Consider the following 22,909-nt stretch of genomic DNA (forward strand, 5'->3'; position numbering starts at 1 on the left):
TCCTCAGAGGTTGTACTAATTTATATTCCCACAAACAGTGTATAAGCATTCTCTTCTCACTGCATCTGCACCATCATTATTGTTTTTGACTTAAAACCACAATGAGATACCATCTTATCCCAGTCGGAATAATGGCCATTCCAACTGACATAAGATGGTATCTCATTGTGGTTTTAATTTGCATTTCTCTGATGACTAGTGATGTTGAGCATTTTTTTCACATGTTTCTTGGACATTTATATGTCTTCTTTTGAAAAATTTTTGTTGATGTTGTTTGCCTATTTTTTAATGTTTTTTTTTTTTTTTCTTGTTGAGTTGTTTGAGTTCCTTGTAGATTCTGGATATTAGTCCTTTATCAGATGCATAGTTTGTGAGTATTTTCTCCCAATCCATAGGTTGTCTATTTACTCTGTTGATTATTTATTTTGCTGTGCAGAAGCTTTGTAGTTTAATTAAGTTCCATTTGTTTATTTTTGTTTTTATTCCATTTGCTTTTGGGGTCTTAGAAATAAATTTTTTGAGTAGGCCAATCTGAAAGTTTTTCCTAGCTTTTATTCTAGAGTTTTTATAGTTTCAGTCTTACATTTAAGTCTTTAATACATCTTGAGTTAATTTTTGAAATGGTGAGAGATAGGAGTCCAGTTTCATTCTTTTGCATATGACTATCCAATTTTCCTAGCACCACTTATTGAATAGAGTGTGCTTTCCCCATTGTCTGTTTTTGTCTGCTTTGTCAAAGATCAGTTGGTTGTAAGTATGTGACTTTATTTCTCAGTACTCTATTCTGTTCCACTGATTTATGTGTTTATTTTTATATCAGTACCATGATTTTTGGTTCCTATAGCCTTGTAATATAATTTGTTGTCAGGTAATGTGATGCCTCCAACTTTGTTCTTTTTGCTTAGTATCGCTTTGGCCATTTGGGATCATTTTTGGCTCCATATAAATTTTAGGATTGTTTTTTCTATTTATATGAAAAATGGCATTGGCATTTTGATAGGGATTGCATTGAACCTGTAGATTGCTTTGGCAGTGTGGTCATTTTAACCATATTGATTCTTTCTATCTATGGGCATGGGATGTTTTTCCATTTGTCTGTGTCATCTATAGTTTCTTTCATAAATAATAATTTCTTAATTTTCCAATTATCCACACTGTTAGAAACTTAGCTGATGTCAATGCACATTGTTGAGTATGAACGTTTGTGCACCATTTATGGTTGTTACCCTTTATCAGTTGTTTCACATGGATAGTAACAGTTATGCTGGACAGCTATAGGTCTTTACATGGTGGACAAGTATAAAAATTTTATATGAATGCCAAAATTATAATATTGGACTGATTATACAGAGGGAAACCCTCAAAATTATATTGCTATTGTACTTTGTGCTGACATCTGTGGTCCAAGAAAGCTATATTTATCTAAACCTTTTTTTCAGTGCACAACTAGGTTTTGGAGATCATTGATAAATCTGTACACTTTTTTGAAATAATAGTTTTCCATTATCTTGAAAAGCAAGGATTCTGTTTGTTGTAATAAATTGATTTATTTAATGCCATGGTAATATTTCTACATCTTCATTTTAGGAAGTGACCAACACATGCAAGGAGAAGCTTCTTACTACTTGGGCTTAGCATACTTGGCTGCTGGAGAATATAACACAGCACTAACAGTGAGTTGAAGTAAACTTTTAATCATTTCCCTTTATAATTTTTATTTATTTTATTTTTTACATGTTATAAAGCCAACAGGAATGGGTTGGGACTGACATCAATGTGCCTATTTGCAGGGACTACAGCAGAATAACAAAATGTTAGAAGCACAAAAACAAATGACTTTATTGTTTATAGAAAGTATAGTAGTATAGAGTCAATTACCATTAGGATATATGAAAGTTAAATATATGGAGTAATATGACCCTCTATACACCCATATCACCAAAGACAAGAGGAAATAGGTTTAAATGACAGCAAAATGTAAATAGTAGAAATTACAGTAATTTTATAATCTTATTTTGGAAATTTTGCATCAAGAAGAATGTGGTTACTAAGCAATAGAGTGAGTTGTATTGACTTTTATAAGGTATTAGTATATATGAAGTCGGGGGTGGAGGAGACAACGAAGGTAGAGGTCATTGTTAGTCCCTGTCTGAGAAGTAGACTACTTCATGATCAAATCAGTGTTTTCCTATTTTGTGACTAGGCTTTGTTTGACCGAAAAATAATAGTAATCATAAAAAAAAACAAACAAAAAATGTTAAGAGCTATCTTTTCTGTATTATAACTGAAGTCATTTTTCTTTTCTCTTCTCTTACCACTAATATATTTGAAATGTAGCTTCCTATTTCATTTCACATACATCTCTTTTAATAACCTTATTTGATATATAGTATTTGCTTAATTTTTAGCTTTAAGGCTCTTATTTGCTTCTTTAGATATTAATACTGAGTAGGTTTCCTGTATTTGGGCTAGATATTTTTCTGTAGCACCCTTCCAGTTGGTCATCACAGAAAACTTAGGTTTTCCTTGATGACTTTCTGCTTCGTATTTTTCAGTTAATGATATGCATTCAGCCAAACTTTGTTCCAGATACATTGGGGAACATAGAGTTCAAGATGCATGCTACCCTTTGGGAACTAATTTAATGACAGTGACCAACTTGTAAACATAACTATCATTCAAAACTGGATGAATGGGGAATTTCCGTGTGCCAAGGGAAGAGTAGTTGATTCCAACACTGAAGATCAGTAGGTAGCACACAAAAGCTTTTGAGAGGCAGGATTTCTACAGGTAGAAAACATGAGAGTCAAGAATGATAGAACATTAGACTCATGCACATACTCCACATGGACATACTCAGTGTGTTTGGGAAACAATTTTTAGGTGAAAGATGAGATTCAGTAGGAGGTCAAGTTGCAAATGAGGTGAAAGATAGCTTAGAGATTCTCTCTCTCAGTGCAAATGCATGGCAAAATAAATTCAAACAAAACTATAGAGTTTACAATGGAAAATAAATCTCCCATCCATCCCTGTACTCAGTCTCATAGACCTTTTCTCAAAGACCAATATAGTAATTAATTTCTGATTTATCTTTCCAATATATTCTATATATTCATAGTATATAAGTACATATACATATGTGTCTTTTATGTTATTTAGAAAATGGTAGCATTTTATTAATATATACACTGTTCTGCACCTTGAGTTAACTTTTCTCATGCTAACACATATAGACATGCCTCATTTTTTAAATTTTTCCAGGTTTATTGAGATATGATAGACAGATAAATATTGTATATATTTAAGATGTACCGTATGATGTTTTGACATACATATACATTGGGTAATGATTTGTCCAGTCAAGCTAATTGACCTATCCATCACCTCATATATTTGCCCTTTCTGTGTGTATGAGAACAGTTAAAATCTACTCTTTTTGTAAATTTCATGTATATAACACATGATCACCAACTATAGACATGCCTCATTTTAAAAGGGGTGCATGATATCCCACTTATGGCTGTGCCATAATGGATTGAACCATCTCCTATTGGTGGGCATTAAGGTTGTTTACATTAATTTTTTAATGCAGAGCATAAAGCCGTGAATAGCTTTGTGAAATATGACAAATTTATCCACAGAATAGATTCTTAGAGGTGGAAATGCTGATGGTATAGAAGAGTCTAGTAATGAATGGATTGAAGAAGAAATATTTGGCATCCAAGTGATGGATTTTTTGAACTCTTACTCCTTTCAGAAAAACATTGAAATTGTTTTCCTGGGAATAAATGTGAATCTCTCATCCACAACTTATTAGCTATGTGACCTTGGGCAAGTCCCTTACACTCTCTGAGCCTCAATTGCCTCCTCTGCCCAGTGGGAATAATAACTATACCTACTTTGTAGAGTATAGTGGGTTAAATGGTGACTGCCCCCCCCCCCATAAAAAAAGGTCCACTTCCTAATCCCTGGAACCTGTGGATGCAGATGTAATTAAGTTAAGAATCTTGAAAATAAGGTGATCATCCTTGATTATCTGGGCAGACTTTAAATCCAAAGACAAGCACCTTTCTGAGATAAAAGGCTCAGGGAGATTTGAAATAGAAGGCAAGATACCACACACACAGAGGAAAAGACCATGTGAAGACATGGGCAGAGATTGTAGTGGCACAGCCACAAGTCAAGGCATGCCACAAGTCAGAAAATAGAAGAGGCAAGGAAAGATCCTCTCCTAGAGCCTTCAGAGGGATCACAACCCTGCCAACACCTTGATTTCAGACCTCTAGCCTTCAAAGCTATGAAAGACTACATTTCTGTTATTTTAAGTCATTTAGTTTGTGGTAAATTTTATGTCAGCCCCAGGGAACTAATGCATAGGGTTATTAGAAGAGCTAATTTATGTAAAGTTTTTAAGAGTGTCTGCCTGGTATATAATAAACCTTCAATAATTATTAGCTTTTATTATTTTTGCACTAATATAAGTCTCTGGACTGTAGTAATAATAGTGAAGATAGATGGAACTGGGCAGATGCAAGAGTTATAGAGGACTTGGGATAGACTAAATATAGAATATGGGGGAGACAGAAGTGTCAGGATGGGCCGTATATTCCTGGCTGTGGAACTGGACAAATGCTGGTGTCACTTACTGAGGTAGGAGATGTTAAAGGCTTGGAGGGAAATGGAGAGTTCAGTTTGGGATATGTTGAATTCGAGGAGTTTTAAGGGTATCCAAAAGTTCAAGTACACAGTTAAATATGTGAGTTTACAGCTCAAGAGAAAGTCTAGAATGGAGATACTATGTGCGATGGTTAGTTTTATGTGCCAACTTGATTGGGTACTGAGATGCCCAGATAACTGGTTCAATGTTATTTCTGGCTGTCTGTGAGGGTGTTTCTGGAGGAGATGAGCATTTGACTTGGTGAACGGAGTAAAGCCGATGGCCTTTCCCAGTGAGATTGGGCATCATCCAGTCCACTGAGGGATTGAGTAGAATAAAAAGGCAAAGGAAAGGCAAATGCACTCTGCCAGACTGAGCAGGGACACGGATCTCCTGCTTTCGGTACCAATGGTTCGCAGGTCTTTAGACCCAGACTGAAGTCTCTGCAGTTCTCAGGCCTTCAAACTATATCGCTGGCTTTCCTGAGTCTCCAGTTTATAGACTGCAGAGAGTGAGATTTCTCAGCCTCCGTAATCATGTGAGTCAATATCTTATAATAAATTTCCTCATGTATTTATATGTATATACATACATATATAAAAGAAACCATGAGTGCCTATGAGTTAATAATACATATCTGCTATTTTAAGACGTTTAGTTTGTGACAATTTGTTACATCAGCCCTAGGAAACTGTACATAGGGCGATTAGAAGAGACTTTGCATATATCCTATTAGTTCCATTTCTTTGGAGAACCTGACTAATATAGCGTATAAATTTGTACGTTTTCCGCAAATTGAAGCTGTGGAGTAGATGAGATTTCCCAGAGAGAGTTAATAGTGATGGAAGAAGAAGGCCGAGAGCCAAGCTGGATGAGGGAGGGTGGTACAAAGGAGATTAAGCAGGAGTATCCAGGAGGGCAGGAGGAAAACAGAACAGATGATTCCGTGTAAGCCAGGGAACCAGGTGTTTCTAAAAGACAGAAGTGTGCAAACTCCTTCTGCCTCCTATCCCAGAATTTGGGCTGAAATAAGAGAGCTCTATACAGATATTTTAGAAAGGAACTCCACCCCCATGCTCCAGGCATATACCTGGGTCAGAGTTAGCGTTCTTTAATTCTTGTCATTGAGTTCTTCAGCCAGAATGGGGGCTTTGGGAAACCAGGGAAGGTCATATTCCAGCCCTCGGGCTCAATGCTACCATCAAGAGTAGCCTCTTGGGAAAAAAAACAGGGGCTTTCTTCAGAAGCTACATTTTGGCAGAGTATTCGTGGCAGGATATTGTTGCCATCTTGGACACAGCTCAGCCAGAACTGAAGACGTGCAGAAGCCAAGCGTGACATTTGAACAGAGCTTTGCTGTGTTTTCAGATGTGAAGGCAGTGTTTTTTCTTCTCCCTTGTATCCTATTTTAGCCACATTTCCTGGTTCCTTTAAGAAATAAAAGGACATTCTTCAGATTGTCATTTGAATCCCCTTTAACTTTTTTGTTTCTGGACCTGGTGAAGGTTGCCATGTTACCTAAGTGATCTATTATCTGTTTGCAAATTACAGCATGTCTTTCTATCTGCAGTCTCTTCTCTGACAGCATTGCTTCTAGTTTACCATATGTCTATTAGAAATCTATAACAGGACAGAGAGTGCCTTATTTAGTGAATGTATTTTTAAAATGCAACTATAAAATACAAATAAATTAATTTAATAAGTAAGATTGATTTCCTGATTGATTAGAGATCTGACCAATTATCTAATCACAAAGTAAGTATTCAAGGCATTAACAAAGAATCTTTCTTTTGAGATCCTCTTTTATCCTACTTTTCCACCCTGTACAGTGTTACCAACACTATCTTCATCTGTTTTCAAGCATTGGCAGTTTTTCTGTTACAGTGTGGAGAGGGGTAAAAATGAAATCAGCTTTGTCATGTTAGGGTCAGTGTGAGATGGTGTCTGGTTAGATTTAGCATTTCCCTTCTCTTTTCATATCCAGTCTATCTTTAATTCTTGTCATTAATTCTATGCACTTGTTTTATCCTCTCACTTGTGTTTTAAATTTATGCATTGGAATATTTTCAAATTTTCATTATCTTGCCTCTGAATTCAACTGCTACCACTCACAAATTTCTCCCTTCCAATAATGTTATTCGGCTATTTAAGGGTTTTTACATTATTGTTTTCAGAGAAACTTGGCTTAGATAAATCTTTCACAAGTAAATATTCCTAATTAATAGCTCTATTGATCTGAAATAGAAGAAATTTTGAAATTTTGCTAATATATGTTCATTTAAAGGCTTTTATTTATTGATAAACTGTTAATACATGTAATAGAAGAATGCTGGCAAGCAAATATGAATAAAATTTGGTGATCTTTTCCTTGCTAATAAAGGATTCTTTCCTGAAAGGCACAATAGAGCTAAACTAAAAACAAATAGTAGATTTATTTAGGGCTGAAATACCTACTAGTAAGGAAAGGGTATTTGGTGAAGAGAAATAATAGTTACACTAATAAACCTGTACAAGAGGTCACGGAGACCCTGACATTTAAAGAGGAGAATGCTACCTGCATATGTCAGGTGCTGAGAAAAGAAATAATAATTCCCTTTGGCCATCATCAAGTTAGATCTATAAATGTTCCAAGTAGAGCAAATTCCCAACTTTAGAAGGTATCTTATGAAGTACTAAGATTTGAGAGAGAAAAATATTTTACTAAAAAATTACATCTAAGCCATATTCCAACCATAAAGTTATTTTAAGAGAAAGGAAGGGCCTCCCTTAGCACATGGTTTTTATGCATGAATTTCCTTCTACCCTAAATGGTTCATTCTACCTAATAATTCTAGAAACACAAACTTTATTTAATCTTTAGTACATCCAGTGAATTATTTGCTTTCTATTATTTAGCAACAATGTAGCCTATCAAAAATTATACTATGAAAACAAAATTCATCAGATTGATATTTCATTTACTTTTACAGTCAGGATTCACCACATGTACTATTATTTAATTATTCCATATAGAAAACAGTAGCCATCTCTGTGTTTATATGCATGTTAGCATCTTTATAATAACATAGACTGCTTCTAACATTAGCATTAGCTTGTATATGTGATTGACCTATATCTTAAGCCTCACCAGTAGCATCACATAGAAAAATGCAAATAAATATAAAATATACAGTAGTCTCCTCTCATCTGAGGTTTCACTTTCCATGATTTGTTACCTGCAGTCAAACACAGTCTGAAAATATTACATGGAAAGTTCCAGAAATAAACAATTCATAATTTTTAAATTGCGCACTGTTTTGAGTAGCATGATGAAATCTCATGCTGTCCTGCTCCGTCCCACTTGGAATATAAATCATCCCTTTGTCCAGTGTACGCGTGCTATATACACTACCTGGTCATGACTGCATAGTAAAAAACATAGTGATTATAGGATTCAGGACTATCCACAGTTCCAGGCTCCACTGGGAGTCTTAGAACATATTCTCCACAGATAAGGGAGAACTACTTTACTAGAAAAAATAGTTAAATTAATATTTTAACAATTTATGATTTATTTGATATATATCTATTAATAATGGAGGACATATATCATGGTTGTTAAAATAATACATTCTTAGAGTTTCACTAATTGTGATGAAATTTTATTTATTCTTTCAACTCAATAGGTGTAAGCAAAGATAAAGCCATACTATATTAGGAGCCACTTCTAACAAAGAATGACTTATTTGATTCATAATGTTTAGCGGACAGAAAGTTTGTGGGGAGAGAATTCTTACAATTGTTCCCACCACTTAGTTTCTTTCTCTACATAGCTTACCTCTTTTTTGAAACTTATCCCACTGTTTATGGCAGTGGGCTCTTAAATTAAATGATAACCTAACTGATATACAGATGCCTTGGCAGATTTCACAGTAACATACATAAAAGAAGATTCCTTTTGGTCATTTTAATAAGTGAAGACACATTTTTATCTACCGCTGAAACCATCATGCAACCCCAAATAAATCTCATTGTTCTCTGTGGCTCAAGTGTGGTATGATGGCATATTAAAGGAAAAAATATCCAGCAATCTAAAGTAAAAGTAATTTTAATTTCTACTTAACATCCTTAAAGAATAATAAAAGAGATGATCTTAATTCATACCACCATTATTTCTTAAAATCCTCTTGCCTTCCATTTGTCTAATTTTTCAATTATCTATCATGGGATATTCTGAAGCCTGTACCTTCATGTCACTCCCTAAACCCAAAAGTTCGCTCCTACATTCCACTCACATGTGATCATTACTCCTATCCCTTCTCTCTCTCCTTCTGCCTCCTTTTCTCTCTTAGGTCAACAAATCTTGGCTCTTTCAGCAGGTTCATCTTTGCTTTTTACAACCCCATTTCCCCCCAGAATTATAACTCTGATCTATGTAATAGAACCCAGTAGGGGTAGGGTTGGTTTGGGAGAGAAAGAAAGGAATGCCAACTAGGTTATGCCAGAATTAGTAGTCTGGGAAAGGAAAGGGAAGCAAATACACTTGCATTAATTCTTTTTTGCTCTCTTATACTATATGTGATAGATTCTTGAAAGCTGCATGTTGAAAGAAAAAACTATAAATAAAAAATAATAAAAGAGAAGGAAAGGAAATGAAAGTTAAAAAGCCAAGTCAAAGGAGGAATCTAGAGAAAGGCTGAGGCTCAATCTTCATTTAGATCCTTTGTGAATTATTTTCAATACTCCAACTCTAGAAAGTTCTGTATGTGTGCAGCGTATGATAGGATAATTCTTTCTGCTGGATGCCACACTTAGTAATATATGTAGTCTGAATCGGTTTGTCTACAGAGCCATGACTCCTTTCCATCTGTATTTTCACCCTTTCCTGTCATCTTTTGGCTGCATCTAAATGAATGAGGATGACAGTTTGGGCCAATTTAATATGGCATCATAATATTTGGTTAGAGTTTCCTGAAATATGGATATAGGTGCTTACATCTGCTACCAAATCTTGATCATGAGATGTTTGCATAAAGTAAAGGTGGTAAAATACTGCTATTTTTAAGATAAGGCACTCTCAACATGCTTTTTAGAGAGTATATTTATGAACTTTTAGGAGTGAGAGGGCAATGACAGGGTGAAGATGATGGGCTTTAACATCAAACTAATCAAGGATGGAATCCCAGCTCTGCTACCACCTACCAGGTGACATTGGGCAAGCAACTTAACCTTTTTGAGCATTAGTTTCTTTATGTGTAAAGTGGGGATAATCCTACTCCCTAATTCAGCACTGCTCTATGAGAATTAAGCAAGAAAATGTATGTAGAGTTTGTGGCATAGGGACTAGCACACGGAAAACTATAATTATATTACTATTAGTATATATAAAGTAATTTTTTTAACTACTAAATGATCATACATCTACAAAATCACAATTTCTCATTTTTGCTCTAGGCCTACGGTATCCTCAAACCAATAGTTAGCATAGGAGAAAATGTTAAATGTGTAGGTAAGGTTTACATAGTTAAAGGTTTATTTGTACATATAATACATAATAAAGAGCATTTTATGTAGTATAGATCAAATGATACATAGCAATTGTTAAGTGGTCAAATATTTCAAATGACAGTAGGTTTTGATATACAACCTTTGTATCGGAGGTGACTATGGTAGAGAGAGAGCACATGAAACTTAGAGCTGCAAGACTTGGATTTTAGTCCTGCCTGCCACAGACTAGCTGTGTGGCCTAGGTTAGTCCCCAAGACTCAGTTTTGTTGGTAAAATAAGGATCCCAATGGCAACTTCATTGTATCTTTGTGAAGATCAAGTGAAAAAAAAATGTATATTTATATTTTAAATTATAAATTTTCAAATGTAAGATACTATTATGACTACATGCTATGTAGCACTGGATAATGATAGAAATAATGCCATAGTAGACAATATTTATTGAGTGTATATTCAGTCTGCTTTATTCTTGTTTTCTTCCTAATTGTAATTTACTAAATTTATCACCTATAAATTACATAGTGCTTAAACTTATCTTTGGATTGGCACATATTTTTATGATAGAAATAAGATAGAGCAACATTTTATAGATAACTTTTTATTATTAATTTATTACTTTGAGTGAAAAAAGGACATTTCATTTTTAAAAAGGAATTTGAATTATTTCTTTATTTAAACATCAGGGCTATTCACTACCCATTAAATAGAAGTTGCCTTTACTTGCCAATTAGAAACCATTACCTAAAATTTATCCTTCTGTTTTTGGTTTCATGGTTTCAGTATCTGAAGGAAGCTCAGATGCTGCCAGCGAGGAAATCACGGCCACCTCCTCCCCGAGGATGGCTGGTTATCATCACACATAGCATGCAGCCAGTCCTGCTTGCAGCCAGTTTGCCTGCTGGGCGTGTGTAGTTCATCACCAGCTCCTGAAGCATGCTAAAGAGGGCTCTCCATTCAGCTTGAGACGGTTCAGGTGCAAGCTCAGGGGTCTCAGCAGTCATTTTCCTGCTGTACATCAGAGTTTTCAGCTGTTTTATCCTTTTGTCCCATGGCCCACCTCAGGCAGTCTCCTTGTAGGGGAATCTACAAGGAGCAGCTGCTACAGATCCCATTTCCCCCAATTGTTGCCACTCAGACCTGTTCCCGTTCAGCATCACACCCCCTCCCCCACCCACCCGAACACACGCACACACTAGCACACTCTTCCACCATTATGCAAACAGTGCTTATTTCGTTTTCACTTCATACATTTTGCCAAGTGGAGAAATGTTCAAAATGCCCAGTATCTGACAAGCAAAAGAAAGCATTTAAAAATATACATATATAAAGAAAATAGTAATATTTCCTAGTAATATTGTTTCAAAAATAGATCCATTTCAAAACGGATTTACTTCCAAACTGCATAGAAATCATATTACTTAAAATTATTATGCAATAATTTAAATCATAATATAATCATGTATACTTAATACCTTTTTGAACAGTTAGCCTTACTTGGAAAACAGCCTTTGAAGGAGGTCATAAAAAAACGTGTTTTCATAATTTGAGAATTATGAGAATTAGGAAAAGGGTAAAATGTTTTACTAATAATTTTGCTACTGTTATCTTTGTATTTAAAGTTATGACCTTTCTAAAAAATTGTAACAGGTAACTTCATGATAATAATTTAACATAATTTTCTGTAGCAAGGATTTCAGAATAGAATCTTAGTAAATTGAATGAATTTTTTTTATTTCCTCATCAATAGGAGTTTAAAGCACTCTTTAAATATTTTTTAATTTAATTTTTAAGCATTTCCTTAATGGTTATTTTTGTTTATAGTATTACAGCTTAGGAAAATAGGATATGGATTTTTTCTTCTTTTTAAATGATGAATACATTATAGTATTAGTCATAAGTGACAGCACTTCTTTAAGTGAAAAAAGCATTATAGAAAATCAGTGAGCTTAAGAAAAAATAAAAAATATGTATTTTTTAAACTAGGAATCTGCAAAGTAAAAATTTATAATTCACAGACTTTCATGGAAATCAAGCGATGTTTTATACGAGGAAGGAAAGTTTGTGGCTTAAATTAATATAAATACTAACTTTCTAGTAATAAAATTTATTGATTTTTTTTAAAATGTGAAAGCTATTTTTGATTCCCTTGAGATCTAGAATACCACTTGAATCAAAACTTCATAATTATTTTATTTATTTATTAAAAAAGAAAGTGCTGCTACAGTAGCTCTTTACAAAGCTGCTGAAATGTTTGTTCGCGGTTACTCACATTTTAAGAAACAGTGCAAAAATTTCTGGTGTTTGTTGTGCGAGGAAGTGAAGGATAACAATCTTTATATTCATCCGAAAGAGGATGGGCTTCAAGAATCTGAAAATTGAGCACTCTAATCAACTATAGCGAATAGTGACATATGGAACATAATGTATGTGTACTCCTTAAAGTTCAAGGCCTAGCATATGAAAATGTTCTCTGGAGCAATAAAGCAACCTGCATAGTTCAGCACAAGACTAATTGTGTGACAGACCTAGAGGCAATGGCACAGCTGTTAGCACACGTTGATCTAGAGACCGCGAAAGAAGAAGAGGCATCACACCTGGAAGGACCCAGAGATGATTATAGGATTAGATGTGTTAAATAGGAATAAGTGTAGGGATCATACTTCATTATTGCAAATTTAGCCAAATTATTTCTGTATTTTTCCTCTAAGAGATGAAAGGAGTAACTTCAGAACGAAAAACGTAATTGAACATCTTTAAAACTTAACCAAAATATTCTCAAATGTGTCTGTAGAGTATGCAATTACTTGATCTTCAATTAACAGCAATGTTGACTTTAGAGATTATTCTGAATAATTTGTGCTCAATAAAAATAACATATACTAGGGTTTAAAAATAGCGCTAATACTATGCTTCTAATATTCAATCCATATACTTGCCAAAAAATATTTTACCCAGTCATTTCAACTTTCTCCCTTAATAAATGCATAAGTTTAATTAATAACTAATGAAACGGACTTGTTTAAGATTAAGTAGCCATTTTTTCCATAAATGTCCACTATTGACCCTCATTTTTTTAAATGATAATGATGATGATGATGATGATGATGATGGCTGGGCATAGAGAAAGAGAAGGAAGATAATGAAGAAACCAACCAATCCACAAAATGACAATTGGTTCCTGAATAATCAAGTATTGATTGTATAGATGTGACCACAGGTTTCTTTTGTAAACGTCTCAAAGGAGAAGTTTAATATTCGTTTGCATAAAACCATGACTCAGAGGCAAAAAACTAGAAAGTCAAATAGTATCAAAGGTTGGCGAGGATGTGAGATGACTGATGGGAACAGCAGTTAGGAACGTAGGCTGATATAGAGTGATGGTGTGATATAGAGTGATGGTGTGAGTGAAATTCAGTGTGTGATTACCCTGATTATTTACTCTTCAGGGACTCATTAGAGAGGGCCTATGGAGAGGAAGGGCAGTATGAGTGGGGAGGGAGGATAAAGGAGAAAAATTTATTAAAAACAATTGAGAGGGCCAGGAGTGGTGGCTCACGCCTATAATCCTAGCACTTTGGGAGGTCGAGGCAGGTAGATCGCTCAAGGTCAGGAGTTTGAAACCAGCCTGAGCAAGAGCGAGACCCCGTCTCTACTAAAAATAGAAACAAATTAATTGGTCAACTAAAAATATACAGAAAAAAATTAGCCAGGCATGGTGGCACATGCCTGTAGTCCCAGCTACTCGGGAGGCTGAGGCAGAAGGATTGCTTGAGCCCAGGAGTTTGAGGTTGCTGTGAGCTAGGCTGACGCCATGGGACTCTAGCCAAGGCAATAGAGTGAGACTCTGTCAAAAAAAAAAAAAAAAAAAAAATTGAAAGGACACACACAGATCAACGATGAAAGTATGCCCTGCTCTAAGGAGTGTGACTAATTCAATTCTATGTGCTAGAGTTTCAAAATAAGTAACATAAAATAACGTGATCACAAAATACTTTTAATTGCAGCCTCAATGTGTATCATGGATCTTGCTCAAATACACATTTTTAGACATTTTATAAAAACTTAACAAAGAATTTTTTGAGTTTCTATAAAAGCATGGGCCGTGATACGTGAACACTTTTGCACTGCAGAACTAATAACCTTGATGTCTTAGTTTAGACTTGGAGATGGGGATTTGAGTACAGGCAGTTTGTTTGGGAGGAATTCTACCAGCAGGGGAGTCAGGCAAAAGAAGGAAGCCAACAAAAGCTGCATTGCCAAGCCAGTCACCACATGAGCAAATAAATGGTGCACAGTCTTGCTAGCACACTCTAGAAAACCATGGAGGAACAATTCAGCTTTCCCAGTGAAGAGATACAGGAGCTGGTGTATTTATCCACCAATTCCCATCATTTGTTGGTTGACATTTCCTTCCCGGGACACTAAAATTCTCTGTAATTCCAGTTTACCATGAGCCTGGCCATAAGACAGAACGTCCCAGATGTTGGCACAAGCAACACGTGGCTGCAGAGCTGAAAGAGGGGCACTGACATAGTGCAAAGCACTTCACTTCTAGGCTTCCTTATCTGTACCTGTAAAATGGGGATGATAAAGTTGCTATGACAATTAAATACAATAAAGAAATAATGTGCTTAGCACTTAATAAGCATTCAATAAATTGTAGCTGTGTTTTGTTTTAGGGAGATTTACAATTTTGCACATCCTTTGACTCAAGAATTACTCATTCTGGACTTTATGAAATTCTAAATAATAATTATTAATGTATACAAATATTTAGCTATAATTTTATTCACATTATGATTATTAATATAGTCAGAGATTTAGCTACAACCTTTGTATAAAATGCTATAAGCCCTGTTTATAATGGTGAAAAGTCCAGAAAAAAGTAAATGTAAAGCAATTCCAAATGATTAAATCAATTTGTTGAGTATCCTGTGCTGAAATACAATGCAGCCAATAAAAATTATACATAAATAAATATTTTATAACAATAAAAAGTATTAATATGTAAAGCAAAAAAATCAGTTTATAAAACAGTATACATTATGACCCTACTTATACATATACACACATATATTGCATAAATAATATATGAAAATACTAGAAGCACTAAATTATTTTTGGTGGTTTATCTGAGGATGTTGAAACAATGAATGACTTTAATTTTCTATTTTGGGGGGAGCAAAAAAATGGGATCTGTATTCTCCCAACATTTTCTACAGTTAACAGCATATTGATTTTATAATAAGAAAACTATTTAGAAAGTAAACTATTATTTCTTTTCATTCCATTAAAATTTAAAGGTTTTAATTAATGTTTTCAATAGGTTTTATATAGACTGTTTGTAGTAAAAATCTTCAGCATAGGATTGATCATAGCTATTAGTCATTTCAACAGCCCATCTTAACCCAAAACATTAAAGAACATTATTAAATGCCTAACAAGTATTAAAAGAATTTAAAGATGAATTCGTAAAGTGAAAAGATATTCATATAAATTATAAAGCAAAAACAACAAAATAGGGAGGAAAATATAGCCCTATACCTTTTGATATCCGAGTCATTTTGTCCCAAGTTTACATGAACAAGAATAGTATTAATAGTAACTATAGTATGTTGATGATGGGCTGTTATTTGTTGTAAACTTCAGTTTGATGCACATTCTTGAGTAAGAGGTCCGGGCAATTTCTTTTTGCTCAGGTAGATTCTTCCTGTCCTGCAAGAGTGCATGGAGAAATAGACACGTCTGGCATGTACTTTATGTTGTCCTTGTGATAAGGACTAAGAGCTACAGAAGCAAGAGGGAAGCTTTGTTCTATTTGGAGGTTGAGGGGATGGCATTTGAATTGAACCTTGTAAGAAGAATGGTAGCTGTCCCCTCAGGGGAGAGGAAGCAGCAAAAGTAAAGGCCTGAGAGGGTGAAAAGTGCATCCCAGCCACTCCGGAAAGGGAATGTTGAAGGAGTCTGTTCTGAGCGTAGACACTGGGAGAGAGACTATTTGAAAAGAGGAAGGCAGAGACTTAGCTTAAACAACCTGGCCAGGGTCACGAAGGTAGCAAATGCAGAGCCAGACTGAAGTCCATGCCACTAACTGCTAACACTGTTGCAATGGCGGAGTTGTCAGTAAGATGATTCTAAACTCATTTGTTGAGTCTCATCACAATATCTCCCACATACATTTTAAACAACATTCTCATCTGTTCTGCTCAATGAACTACCTATTGGCATAAATAACATTTTGTTATTCTTGTCCAGTAGAAATTATTATTGAATAACACCTGAAGTTTAAAAAATAAATCACCTCTCTGCTGCTGGGCCAGTTGGTAATGGGCACAGAGCTTGGGCAAGAGTGCAAGAGGATATAAGAAGTAGAAGATGCAAGTGCCATCAGGCTGGGAGTGACACACTGCTTTTATCTTCTCCAGAGAAAACCATGTCAGGAACTCCCACTTCCCATTTCTCATTTCCATCTCCCTCTTGCCCCCTCTTATCAGAGATAATGGGATGCCACGGATTCTTCCTTTGTTATGACTCAACTGCTTAGCTGAATTTGCCATGTTTTCTGTGGATATTTTTCTGACAGTGAAACATGTACGACTCTAGAGTTAATACACTTGTAAAAAGAGACAACTAATCTTTTCCAAAAGAAGCACATTCAATATGTTAAATATTATTCCTACAATCCTCAGTCTCTTCTCGTTCCTGATGCACATTTGCTGTCTACAAGCAACTAACTCTTAGTAAATGAAAGGGGAAGAGCATGTGAAAAGTGCTCACTGTCAGGTTTTCAGTTGAAAAATCTGGTAGGGGAGAATGTTGATAATTTTGGGTAAAATGAAATAGGAGAGGAGGACAGGGTCCTTTCTGTAGATCTCAATTTTCCCTGTTGCCATCTCAGACATTATCACAGTATGATAAGAGGTTGGTTAAGAGCTTGGCCCCTGGCATCACAGTGCATGACTCCAAATCTTGGTCCTGTCGTTTCTAATCCTGTGACCTTGGGTGAGTTATTTAACTTCTCTTATGCCTTGGTGTCCTTACCTGCAGCATGAAGATTACACTAGTACCCTAATTTATAATGTGGATGTGAGGACTGAATGAGTTAATATGTAGAAAGCACTACGAACCGGGTCTGGCATATGGTACTTCCTCACTAAATGCTAGTGAATGTTACAGAATAGTAAAAGTCTGATTTGCTTGGTTAATGCAAGGATTATGCTATTCCTGCTGCCACCACTGACTTAACAGATCACAGACGAGTCTCTAAGCACCCCCTGCTTTGTACAATGAAAATGATATTTATTAATATAGCGTGTTGATGAAAATTCCAATGGAATAGTAAAGAGATAATGGTTTATTGGTCCTTATTATTATACTGCAAATGATTTAACTATACATTTTTCCTAAATTTAATTAAACATATTCATTTTCCCTATGAACTTATATTAGCTTACAGCAGAGTGAGTGTTTATTACCTACGTTTTATATGTTTATAATAGCATAGATATTAAAAAATAAATATTTTCCTTTTAAAATATTATGTAAATAAACATTAATATTCATCACAAGTTTTCAAAGCCAAAATTACTTTTTAATTGTTTATCATAATAGATTATGTGGGAATGGAAAAGTACTATACAGGCAATCATTGCAATCTTCAAAATCGGTTTTGAAAGTATCGGAAAGACCACCAGTTGGAGTCTCACATCCTGGGTTCTGGTTGTGTTTTTGCCACCAAGCTCTTTGGCCTTGGACAAGTCTCTTAATGAAATGGTTGCATTGTTGAGCAACCATGTTGACATGGTTGACATTGTTATAATCTTGGTCAGTTGACAACAGGACAGGTTGTACCAAAAGATCCAGAACTTGGAGCCCAGCCAACATGCTGGTATTGTCAGGGAGCATGTTGACAAAGAAGAGAGAGAGGCCAGATGAGAGTGCTGTCTCTGAAATCAGATTGCCTGGGTTCCACTCCTGTCTTCACCACTTACTGGTTGTATGGCCTTGGCCTAATGGCTTTATCTCTATGTGCCTCAGTCTCTTCAATTTTAAAAAGAGACAATGCTAATAACAGTGCCTACTCATGGGATGTTGAGAAGATTAAGTCAGTTATTATGTGTAGTCTTAACAACAACCTATGACATCCAGCAAATAGTTTTGGGGCACCTATTGCCAAGCCCTGTTTTGGGCACCTGGAATACAGCAATAGCAAAACAGACAAAGATCTATGTCCTCCTTGAACTTCCATTCCACTGGGGAAAAATGGACAATGATGATTAAACATAATAAACAGGTGAATTATAGAGTATGTTAGACAGTGACAAGCATGACAGAAAAAAAAATACAACAAAGGAATGATTCAGGAGTGCCAAGGCAAGTGGTGGGGTGGAGGGAATTGTGAATAGGTGATCAGAGAAGGCATCGTTGAGAGGTTGACCTTTGAGGAAGGACTGGAAGCAGCTTAGAGGATGATCCATACAGGTACCTGGGGGAAGTACATTCCAGACTGAGGTAATGGCCAGTACAAAAGACCTATGGTGGCAATGTACCTGGGGGGTTTGGGGCCAGTGAGGCCGGAGGGAAGCAAAAGGGGAGAAGAGGAGAGAGAAGGAGTAAGACCATGGATGGCCTTGGAGGCTATTTTCAAGCAAGGCATTTTCTTTCTCTTAGTGAAAATGAATTCATTGCAGGCAAAGGAATGACATCAAAATACTCAGTTAGTACTGGCTATTATTACCTATTATCATTAAGCTGTGTGATGAAAATATAGCTGCTAGTAGGCAAAGCTGGGACCAGCAAGTATGGAGCTGAGATCCAGAACGTCAGACGCTAGGCTGCAGTGGATATCCCCGTATGTGCGTGAGGATGGCTTCTTGCAGCTGGGGCCGGAGGCAGTGAGCTGTAAGTGACGGTCAAGGTCAGCACGATCATACTATGGGTGATCCAGCCGCAGGCACTTCACATACTTAAGAATACAGACTTCGAAGTCCAGTAGACACGGCTCAAGTGCTTTCTCCTTTACCACTTCGCTGTGTATCCTAGAGCAAGGTGCTCAACCTCTCTGCACTTTTTCTCTCATTTGTCCAATGGGAATATTGATATTTATCTCAGGGCTCTGTGAAGGTTAAATGCACCATGAATATTAAACCCTCGATGCATGTCGTTTTTGTCTCAATACATGGTGGTGACTGCCATTGGCAAGTGGCAAGCACCAAGCCACAGGGACTGGGGCCCCGGGGTGGGACTTTTGACTCAGGCATATTGAGGGAAGCAAGGAAGGGACCTGCCGGGCAACAGGACAGGGAGTCAAGCAAGAACAACAAGCCTACAATGTAGCTCCATGGGCTGGGATGCATGTTGGAGTCTTGGTCTCAAGGGACAGGCCAAAAGCCCAGTCACTTTAGCAAAGGTTGAAATCAGGACATGATCCATGGCAAACTGTTATGATGCCAAGCTTCTGCCATGGAAAACCAGGAATAGCAATAGTTCCCGGGAACTGGGGCAGGTCTAAATTACCAAATAAGAGTCCCCGGAGGATGGCAGTGCTAAGGAGCAGGGCAGCTGGCAAGCTGTCACTCTACGGTGGTACGTGCTCTACTGGTCCTTCTGAGCTCTATAATTCGCAATGCCTAAGTATTGATAAGTAATTTGAAAGTGCCAAATATAATGGTAATTTTCTAGTTTACGCTATTAAACCTAAAGCTTACTACAAGAATGCTAGCAGCAATTTGTTTTGCCATTTTATTTTCTGCTCGTATGTTATTTCAGAGCTGATCAAAGGCATTGGTTGCAAAGAATAAAATAAATCACACATCTAAATAAACCACTAAAGAGTGTTAAATTGATTTAAGTGATTTTAGCAATATTAATATTTAAACCTTCGTTGTCCCAAGCCTCTTTATGACTACCTATAGCAATAATAACTACCATTTCATTCTACCATTCTTCATCTTATAATATTACACAGTAAACTGTGTGAAAACATTATTTTTTAGCATTGGAATGGAAGGGTAGGATTTCAGCTGCTTATTTATGTTTAAATATCTTGAATTTTATTCAGCCAATAAAAGTATACTCAAGTAATGCCTTATTATACTCTTTGCATAGGTTGAGGTAAATAAAGTGCAGCGTTTATTTTTGTTTGTTTTTTATTATTAAAGAAAACTTTGCCTTCCACTCACATTCCTTTACAGTAAATTTAATTCTAAGCAGAACGTATTTCAAGCTTATGTGCAGTCTTGAGAAATTTCCCAGGTTCACAATTTTGTGTCTTTGCTTTACCTGAAAATATTCTGAAAATTGCACAAGTGATTTTGACAGATTTTTTTTTTTAATACATCAGGGGGAAACAAGGTGTTCACAGTCCACACTGTTAAACTCAGTATCAGTGCATGCGCCTCTGCGGGAGGGAGGGATCGGGCACCAACACATCCAATGCATTCGCTTTGGTGTTGGAGTCGCCCAGGCTGCACGGCGAGGCAGCCAGGTATGTGAGTGAAGACACGCCGCCACGCGAGAAAAGCAGCTCAGACATCCAGATCACAGCATAAGCATTCAAAGGCATTTCTGAACTGTGGATGGCATTTGTACTCACCCAGTTCCCCAGCCTTGTCCAGGACTCGCTCGGCGTTTTCTTCTCCATCTGGGCGGACTGTCTTCATCTTTCTTTGGATGTTAGCAACCTCCCTTTCCCTTTACAAGTCACTTCCATCTGCTTATGTGTCAGTGTGGCCCTTCTGCCATGTGGCTGGCTGAAAAATCCTCACGATGAAGAGCCGTGGAGCCCTCCCTGCCTGCGCCTCAGCGCCGTCTCCTGCCTGTCACTGCTCAGCGCCCTGCGCCACACTGGCTTGTTTTGTCAATAACCATTTATTTGTTGCTGGAATAGTAGCAGCCATTACATCTGACCTCCCTGTTTCATCAATTATGGATAGATTATTGGATGTGAACATCTGCAAAAGCTTGCTGTTGAACTCACCTCCTGGCTGGGATTAGATAAAGTACTAAACTGTTGTTTATTGTCAGGCCAGAACTCTACTGGGAAGCCAGGGAATTCCAAGAGTGGCGGAGCCCCATCAGAAGTACCAAAAATCATTCCGTGTTGCCACTGTTTCCCCTAAGATCCCAGCCATTTATTATTTACACTTATTACTAGTTGTTATAACCCACTTGATAAAAGCTCTTGGCAGGCATTACATTTGTAGTCATTGTCGCTTCTGTCAGAATGGAAATGACTCATAAATTGTTTTCTTGTCTCCTCTATCACCATGAAAGGGTAACAGACGAAGCTCCTTCTGTGTGAAAGTGTTCTGAGGAAGACTTTCCTACCATGTTTTATTTTAAAGAACCGTGTTCCACACAGCCTGATCTGAAAGCATTACATCGTGGATCTAAATTAGGGTTTACTGAGTCTACCAGAATAATGGCCTGAGGTGGAAGGGATATCCAATTGTACGCAGAAAATAAGCTCAAAATGTTTTTCGAGGCTTTCACGGATTTTTGAGAAAGGAAAACCAAAATGAAATTTTATTGAATCCCACCTTCAATGAGAAAGAAATCTAGTAAGAGGGATTGCAAATAGATGATAGCTTTGCCAGCAGGGGAGAAACAAATCTCTGAATGCTGATCAATTCGTGCAGAAGTAGAGAAATTTTCATAGCATTAGTGGTGATGAAAACCTTCTAGATAGTCACTCACGAATGTAGAATGCTCCCTGATCCTCTCCTGAGGAGACAGAACCCATCTTGTTCCAGGTGGCCAAACGGTAGAAGGTTAAGTGGCCTCTGGGGGAAGTTGAGGGACGTTGTCTGTCACCACACTGGTCACTTCTCACAGATTACCTCTCTGCCTCATGCTGTTACCTGCAAAGATGGAAACTGTATTTGTTTCTCATTATTCTAGACTACAAAGAAGAGAAAACATGTTATGTATTCCCTCCACAGACAGGAGAATCCTTCCACAAGGCACCATGACTATTCTAATGTAGTTCAGCCTCTGATCTACCTGTCCTCACTTAGCATAATGGCCACTTGGGCTCATAATGGGAAACACATTTATTTGTTTGAGAACATGACTAGACAAAACAAACATACCCTCAGATAGGGGGTTCTTGTGTATTTTAAGTCCTCCTTTACAAATCTGGTTCATACTTTAGTTATTGCATATTTAAGTTCACTTATACTTAAACTCTGCAGGACTGACTGTCAACGGAAAATTTTCACATAGTTTCCATTTGTCATAGTTATAAAGTGTCATATTTTTTATTTTACTGGGTGAGATGGAGTGCACAAGTCAATACATACAACAGCTCATTATGTCCACATTGAAGTTTCTGCTGTGGGCACTTCACTAGGAGGACCTTCCAAGGCCTCTGCCCTATTCATTCAACAATATTCAAAGTTAACATGAGACTAGGAGCTAGGAGTAAAATGGAGACCAAAACAGATATGGTCCTATCCTCAGGACACTTGCCATCTGACTGGAGACAGCAAGTACATAAGCATGACGATATAGTAAGTGCTAGAATAGCATGAAGAAGTGGTGTGACCTAGCTCTGTGGTACAATGAATATCGCATTGGACTTCTAGACAGATAGAGGCATTCAAACAAGTGAGGTATGTGTGTATACAAGTACTAGAAGAGTAGAAGAATTGGGAGTGAAATGAAAAAAATACAAAAAAAAAAAACAACCAGTGCAGGCAGAGGGACCTGCAGGTACCAAGGGCCTAGAGGCAGAGAGAGCTGAGCTCATTCCTGACAAGGAAC

The 22,909-nt window shown here is 36.7% G+C and overlaps 1 protein-coding gene across 1 annotated transcript in view; it reads left to right on the forward strand.

The window, feature by feature from the left end:
- Positions 1-22,909, forward strand: part of TTC29 (tetratricopeptide repeat domain 29) — a 198,783-nt gene that overhangs the window by 74,207 nt on the left and 101,667 nt on the right. Inside the window, exon 8 of the mRNA XM_012783760.2 lies at positions 1,588-1,673. Coding sequence (XP_012639214.2) covers positions 1,588-1,673 — 86 coding nt within the window. The remainder of the gene's footprint in view (positions 1-1,587; positions 1,674-22,909) is intronic.

This window comes from Microcebus murinus, chromosome 15 (genome assembly GCF_040939455.1).
Source record: "Microcebus murinus isolate Inina chromosome 15, M.murinus_Inina_mat1.0, whole genome shotgun sequence".
Taxonomy (NCBI): domain Eukaryota; kingdom Metazoa; phylum Chordata; class Mammalia; order Primates; family Cheirogaleidae; genus Microcebus; species Microcebus murinus.